The sequence below is a fragment of the Oncorhynchus kisutch genome, unplaced genomic scaffold (genome assembly GCF_002021735.2).
Source record: "Oncorhynchus kisutch isolate 150728-3 unplaced genomic scaffold, Okis_V2 scaffold1921, whole genome shotgun sequence".
NCBI lineage: Eukaryota > Metazoa > Chordata > Actinopteri > Salmoniformes > Salmonidae > Oncorhynchus > Oncorhynchus kisutch.
The window spans coordinates 32501-40618 of record NW_022263866.1 but is presented as its reverse complement, the minus strand read 5'-3'; the positions used below and the strand labels follow the sequence as shown (position 1 = coordinate 40618).

At 43.6% G+C, this 8118-nt stretch overlaps 2 protein-coding genes across 2 annotated transcripts in view; one reads left to right on the top strand and one right to left on the bottom strand.

Annotated features, from left to right (window-relative positions):
• The first annotated feature begins 994 nt into the window (after positions 1-994).
• Positions 995-3073, top strand: LOC116368453 (synaptogyrin-2-like). Its single transcript, XM_031819179.1, has 3 exons — positions 995-1091; positions 1450-1586; positions 1785-3073. The coding sequence occupies exons 1-3, from the start codon at positions 1028-1030 to the stop codon at positions 2034-2036; spliced, it is 453 nt and encodes a 150-aa protein (XP_031675039.1). The 5' UTR covers positions 995-1027; the 3' UTR covers positions 2037-3073.
• A 3232-nt stretch (positions 3074-6305) lies between these two features.
• Positions 6306-8118, bottom strand: part of LOC116368452 (thymidine kinase, cytosolic-like) — a 6649-nt gene continuing 4836 nt past the window's right edge. Inside the window, exon 7 of the mRNA XM_031819178.1 lies at positions 6306-7587. Coding sequence (XP_031675038.1) covers positions 7402-7587 — 186 coding nt within the window. The 3' untranslated portion in view covers positions 6306-7401. The remainder of the gene's footprint in view (positions 7588-8118) is intronic.

Sequence of the window (8118 nt, the reverse complement as noted above, 5' to 3'; positions counted from 1 at the left end):
GCAGCAAACCGGATCAGGATGGCATCTCCTGCGTTGTGCCCTGGGTTCAGATAACAGAAAAATAATTGTTTGTTGTCTCTGTGACAATCGACAATAGAAAGTATCTCTTTATGCAGAGCTATGGTGTAGTGGTAACACTCCTGGCACATCTCATAATACGACTCCCCTCAGGAGACGGGTTGATTCCTTGTCTCATACGACTCCCCTCAGGAGACTGGGGTTGATTCCTTGTCTCATAATACGACTCCCATCAGGAGACTGGGGTTGATTCCTTGTCTCATAATACGACTCCCATCAGGAGACTGGGGTTGATTCCTTGTCTCATACGACTCCCCTCAGGAGACTGGGGGTGATTCCTTGTCTCATACGACTCCCTCAGGAGACTGGGGTTGATTCCTTGTCTCATAATACGACTCCCCGCAGGAGACTGGGGTTGATTCCTTGTCTCATAATAAGACTCCCCTCAGGAGACTGGGGTTGATTCCTTGTCTCATAATACGACTCCCTCAGGAGACTGGGGTTGATTCCTTGTCTCATAATACGACTCCCCGCAGGAGACTGGGGTTGATTCCTTGTCTCATAATACGACTCCCCTCAGGAGACTGGGGTTGATTCCTTGTCTCATAATACGACTCCCCTCAGGAGACTGGGGTTGATTCCTTGTCTCATCATACGACTCCCCTCAGGAGACTGGGGTTGATTCCTTGTTCATCATACGACTCCCCTCAGGAGACTGGGGTTGATTCCTTGTCTCATCATACGACTCCCCTCAGGAGACTGGGGTTGATTCCTTGTCTCATAATACGACTCCCCTCAGGAGACTGGGGTTGATTCCTTGTCTCATCATACGACTCCCCTCAGGAGACTGGGGTTCAAACCCTGCATCCTTACCGTTTCTCCCACTTGCATGACTCCCCACCTCATTTCCTTACGGTCTCAATAAATTGTTACTTTATAAATCTATATTTGATGTCTTTATTTCTCCAGCCTTCCTGGCCTGTTTTTTTTCCTCTTATTGGACGCCTACATGCCGCTGATGAGCAACGCAAAGGAGAGGAAGTACGCTGTCATGGCCGACCTGGGATTCTCAGGTGAGGAGGTGTGTGTGTGTGTGTGTGTGTGTGGACCTAGGGTTGTGGTGTGAGGAAAGAGCTTCCAGGCACCTGGGTCTTGTTCATCATAGCACCACATGGAAGAAAACAGACTGAAACGGGGCGGGACTGCCTGGAACGTACAATAAGAAATGCTTATATACTTTTCCCCCATTGATAAAAGGTTTCATAACGTTTTCAGTCGTGTTCCCTAATGAACGTGACCCTGTAGGTAGTTGTAGTGTAAATGTGTATAGTTTCCTGTCTGTTTGTATCAGTTGTTCCCTAATGAACGTGACCCTGTAGGTAGTTGTAGTGTAAATATGTATATTCCATGTTTCCTGTCTGTTTGTATCAGTCGTGTGGACGTTCCTGTGGTTCGTGTGTTTCTGCCTCCTGACTAGCCAATGGAGTCGTACGATTGATGTCAGAGGAATCCCCAAGGACGCCGCCCGCTCCGCCATTGCCTTCTCTTTCTTCTCTATCGCCACCTGGGTGAGGAGGACTGTCACTACAGCTGCCTCTCCTTTACTACAGCTACACTATGGCCTGGTCATAACTTCACCACACTGACTGACCTCTTCAGTAACTGACTGACTCCATTCATTAACTGACTGAAATATTCATTCACTAATTGATTCATTGACTGACTGATTGAATTCATTAATTGACTCCTCTTTGTGTCTACAACAGGGAATCCTAACCTACTTCGCTTTGGGGAGATATCGCCGTGGTGTTGCCGATGTCACCCAGAGCATCTATGCCGAGTCTCCGCCGGAGCAGCACACCCCTTACCCTCCGACCTACGCCCCCTCGGCCTACACCCCCACCACATACTCCCCGTACCCTTCCAGTGCGCCAGACGACTTCCAACAACCCCCCTTCACCCCCAGCACCATCACCACCACCCAACCCCAGGGGGAATACCAACCCCCCAACTACTGAGGGGCTCCGCGGTGAAGTTTCCCCTAGGTACAGGTCTAGGTCAGCTTCACTTTCCCCATTCCTAACCTTAACCATTAGTGGGGGAAATGCAAACCTGACCCAAGATCAGCATCTATGCCAAGGGGCAATTTCACCACCTATTACTGGGATAGAATTATGGAGAAAGGAAGTGGAAGCTCCTTATCACCAGACCTGGGTTCAAAAAAAAAATGAAATATTTGTTTAGCTTTTGTCTGTCTGGAGTGCAAGGTGGGTGGGGTTTTCACTCTGTCAACGTTAATATTGGTTTAATTTGCAACAGGGAAACTGGATGAAAGCACAGACCGATAAAAGTTTTTGAAATGGTTTTAAATAGTGTTTGAACACAGGTCTGCTTACTACTAATTCAGTGGATGATGTGGTTAAAAGGAGACTTCTACCCTGAGACGGGGGCGCAGCTGAGGGGGAGGGGCAAATGTCAAATCCTGGTCACGTGACACTGGAGCTCACATGATTTGGGATATGTGAAAAACAGCCAATGAGAGCTCTCGTGGGAGGGGCAAGTGCTTGCTTCAGCTAATTAGTGTGCTTGTCTCCCCCCTCTCTGTTCAGAACTCTAGTCCCCTGCTTCTGTGCTCCAGAAGGAAGGAGAATGTGTGTCTGTCAGAGGAGGCTGGTGGGAGGAAGATATAGGAGGACCTGCTCATTGTAATGGCTGGGATGGAATAAATGGAAAGGTATCAAATATGGAAACCACACATTTGCATCGGTTCCATTTATTTCATTCCAGCCATTAGTGAGCCGATCCTCCTATATCTTCCTCCCACCAGCCTCCTCTGGTGTCTGTACATACTAGATATTCATAGTTGAAACGCCAATTCTTTGAATGGCTGTAGTGTCTTTTTTTAAACATTTTATCTTTTTGTTTCAATTTAGCACAATTATCTTGATGACATGCAAGCACAATGTTTTATTCAATGTCAAAGAAGTCTGCTTATTTAATTGACCAGTGTATCATGAGACTACTGAGTTCTACAGGATAAAAGCCAAATGCCCAAGAAAGCCTTACTATTAATGTCCTATGTAAACTGCAGGGTTTTTGTCCCACTTCAGGAGCCGTAAGCAGACTTTGACTGTGTCCCAAATGGCACCCAATTCCTTTATAGTGCACTACTTTTGACCAGGACCCATAAGGCTCTGGTTAAAAGTAGTGCACTATATATATGGGATAGGGTGTCATTTAAGATTCAGTCAAAGTCTGCCTACGGCTCCTGAAGTGGGACAAAAACCCAGCAGTTATGAGTCCTTTCTCATAACTCTTAGACAGGGTTTATCTGATAACAGTCAAGGTAAAGCCATAAAAAGCCCAAGGGGGAAAAAAACACATTAAACCGCTCATTAAACTACACGTTAAATTAAACGTTAAATTAAACAGCCCGTTGAAACACAAGGCTTGTTTGCTCAACTGATCTGTGTAATATGCATGTTCCTATCTAGTCATTTATGTACTGATTGAGTTTTCAGTCATATTTTTATGTCTACTGTCCACAAAAACTATAGCAACTGGATAGGTTGAAACTGGGCTTGTAACCAGGAGATAATTAGAGTCCCAATTGTCCACCCTTCTCCCAAAGCGTGCACTGCACTGGCCTACTTTCCCCCCCTATGGCTTTGACAATGGAATCTCCTCCAGCCTCACAGCCAATCCTGACACCAGTGCTATGCTTTTAGAACCATGTGCACTGGAAAAGGGGGAGAATCAGAACAGAAGTCTTCCACTGTCGATAGATAAAGCCATCTATGGTTTGTATTACTTAGTGGTTTCCTATCAGTCGTTCTGAGTCTCAGACCACTACCTGCTTTGTACTACTAAGGGACAAGTCATTCATGAATAAATCCTCTTACTGCCACAACTGACTTCAGGAACCTCAGTGTAGCAGCTGGGTCATGTTTCATTAGGCACCAAATGGAAGAAAAAACGGCTACATATGAACAAACACAATTACCCAACTTCAGAAGCTATTTTGAATACATTTTCTTGGTCCTAGAGTCATTAAATGTTCAGAGTACATTGAGGGGAGTTACTGCTTTCAAAACAAGTGAAAACCTTCCAACTGTTTCATCAGGCAAATGCTTCGTTTTTTTTAATCATTGCAAGAAGTTTTTGCTGTGGTGTGCACTCCGGTCCACCAAGGTCCAAGTGTGCTTTGGCACTTCATAGATTACTACTTCAAATCATCTGACTGACTTTAAATGTAAGTCATACAGGACTAACTGAAGCACTTGATAACAATACAATACTTGGGATTTCATCAATTGCTTCTTTAAAGTGGCAACCTGCAGATACATTTTTGGACGTATTAATGATATGTACCAATTGATTCTTGAAGAATAGAACTTATAAATGCCTCATGAGGTTAGTTCAATTGTTGTACCCCATCAGAACCCAAAATAAGCATTTTTTAAACTCCAATGTTTGTAAACAAAGTAAATGTAAACAAACACTATTTAGCCTCAACATGGTTAACTATAATTTTGATATCATGGATGGTCAGTCCTCGTATCCATAACTCTGAGTTTGAGCCCCGTCCCTCAGCTTTTTACCGAAACGGGTGGGGAGACGGTTTGTTATGGTTTCAACGGCTGATTGCCGCTTTTAAAGGATAAGACTGAAAACAGCTGACGTAGAATCCATTAAAGGATAAGACTGAAAACAGCAGACGTAGAATCCATTAAAGGATAAGACTGAAAACAGCAGACATAGAATCCATTGAGGACCTGGCTTCTATGGAAATGTTATGCACTTCTCCTTAACAAGAACCCTGGTATACTTTGTTGACGGTGCCTTAGACTTACTGTATGTAATGTTGACACCATGGTGACCTTGAGTCCACCATAGACAAGCATAGATGTACATATTCGCATATAGATGTGTGTAGGTAAATATAGACACACAAAGATAAGTTGTATATAAACACATCATTGGAGTCCACTTGGCCAAAGGGAAGACCTCACTGTGTGTGTCAAATGGCACCCTATTCCCTATATAGTGCACTACACTATATGGGCCCTAGTCTAAAGATGTGCACTACATAGGGATTAGGGTGCCATTTGGGACAGAATTGCATTTATTAAATATGAGTGATGCTAGTAGTGGAAACATTTAGGGAGGGTGGAAACGCTCCCTCTGTATACAGGACAGGGGAGGCTGCTGAGGGGAGGACGGCTCAGAATAATGGCTGGAATGGTACCAGACACGTGGTTGTCTTATGTTTGATTCCTTTCCAGACATTAATATGAGCCGTCCTCCCCTCAACAGCCTCCACTGATCGTGTCACCAACCATTTGAACTTCTCCGCTAGTGCCTGTGTGAAGTGTCCTTCCTACAGAAGGCTCAAACGTCATGGTGTATACACTCTATTTGCCCAATCGACCTCCTCAAACTGTCCATATATTTACATTATAAAACCGTGGACAAAGTCATCTAAAGCTCAAGGCACTTGAGCAAAACTGAAGGGCATATTCAGGATTATCAAACTGATGCCTTGTGTTCATAACTGTCGGGTTTGTGTATGGGAGATGAGTGATGTTGCAATTTGTTGTTTGCAATTCTGAACATACCCCCTAATGTCCAGTGTGGCCTAGTAAGGCGGCATCTGCACAGGCAGCCCAATTCTGATCTTTTGACCAGTGAGATCAGATCTTTTGCCAATAATTGGGGGAAAAATCAGAATTGGGCTGCCTGTGTAAATGCAGCCTTACTGTTCAAATGTAACCTCCCCAGTGAGCAACCTTTGTATCTGTGATTGATCGATAGCCAAGACTTCTGTAAGTATGTGATTTGTAGTTTAGTTATGGGTTGTTAATTGATTGCGTTTTGTTTTCTGTGGTTGTAGGGGCGATGTGTATATTACACTTCTTGTCCATTGTTTTATCGTGTTACATCATTGGTTATCTATGTGGTTTTGATTTGCCATTTGATCACCACCACCACCACTGATCTAAATGAAATAGTGTAGATTTGAGTTATTTACTTATTTTACATTTATGAAGTTTATTTGCAAATTCTGTGTCTCACTTATAACTTTAATACACCCCCAAAAAAATGATAGCACCAGAAACCTGTTAGTTCAGTTGTGTTCTATTGAATCCATTGTTGTATAAGGAAGTGTCTTTCAACAGTGATGTCACAAGGTTCTAATTCTGTTGTCTAAATGACGTGTGTGTCAGCGTGGGCAGAATAAAATCTGCCTTAAATCCAATATTGGCTCATAATTTGACTGGTTAAAAAAAAAAAGACATGTTTACAAGTCCAGATTGAAGTGACTGTCTATTGTAACCATGCTACAGTACTGGTAACATGTGCTTTGGAGATTTGCGTTACCATAAAAATAATCTTAATTGGCAGCTAGTTGTACTGTACAACAACGTGCCAACTGCCAAGAACTAAACAGGTTATTTCAGTCAGGCTAGTACATTGGATTGCAATCCAATGCCATTTCTTTCACTCAGTTCACTAGGGTGATTGGCAACTATAATGTTAAGTGTTGGGTGCATGTTTCATGAGCTGAAGAAACACAGAATGTTCCCTATACGCACAAAAAGCTTCTCAAATGTGTCAACATCCCTGTTAGTGAGCATTTCTCCATTGCCAAGATAATCCATCCACCTGACAGATGTGGCATATCAAGAAGCTGATTAAACAGCATTATTACACAGGTGCACCTTGTGCTGGGGACAATAAAAGGCACAATTGTCACAACACAATGCCAGATGTCTCATGTTGAGGGAGCGTGCAATTGGCATGATGTAGTGGCACAACCGAGCCCCTCCACCTTATGTTTTTTTGGGGTGATTGGCACAAAAAAAAGGCCTTGCACACCGAGTTATGGGTTCGACTTAACATTTTGTAAAATCCGGAAAATGACTGAACACAAACCATAAATGAACATAAAAAAAATAGGAGGCAAATCAGACCAGAACTACAAAAAGTAACAGTTGAATACTAAGTTGTGTACACTAGACTCATTGCATGGCAGTATGTATGTTTTAGCAGGTATATCCAAGTCTAACAAAATATGATATGTACTAAGTATATGAAGCCCTATAAAATGACAGTTACTACACAGATACCACACAGATCAGTGGGTTGACGGAGCTTCATTTATTGTCCAAGCTCATTCAAAGTGCAAAACTTAAAAGGGATAGTTCATTACTCCAATTAGAAAATGAAGTCAACTATCCTTTTAACTCATCCCCAGTCCAATTACCAAACCTAAAATTAAAAGGGATTGTTCACCATCTCATTCAGTTCCAATCCAAGTCAACTTCCCCTTTAAAGTCATGTGAGTGAACTATCCCTTTAAGAATAGTCTAATGGTAATGATCAGAGTTGCAGGGTGGCGAAGAGTTTCCGTGGCGATGTAGTGTTGTCAAGCAGTTTCCCTGTCATCACATGCGGTGGCGTCTCGTCCCTGTGGGGGGCGCTATTCTCCTTCAACACATCCATCAGGCCACCGTAACACTTCCTGCACCGCGCATGGTACATATCGGCTCCACCAATCACCTCCAACTGGGGGCGGGGCACAGACAAGAAACAGGAAGTGAGATCATGTCCAAATATAGGCACAGACCTAAAATCAACCTCCTAACCCTTACTCCTTTGGGCAGATGTGAAAGGATCGGATGGGTTATAAACGGTGAAATGGGACACAGTGATAACTGTGATTCCTGCAGGGACTTTTCATTCCTAACTGGTTGACTAATAAAACAGGGACGATAGAGATCAAGAGGGGATTTCAGAAAGGGAGAGAAGCAGGTAGACCAGGACACTGAATGTCAATAGAGATCGGTTGTGACGACAAAGAGGATATGAAAAACCACCAGTCTCATTTCACTCCCAGAAGTTCAAGGGAATACAACCTTTGAGTCTGAAAGGCATGTGATGTTTCTACTGTATGATCCCTCCTCAGTTCTACTATAAATCATATCCCCCCTCACCTCTTTCTCTGCCCCCAGTCTCTTGGTGTATGCTGCCTCCTCTCCCCCCTCCCCCTCACCTCTTTCTCTGCCCCCAGTCTCTTGGTGTATGCTGCCTCCTCTC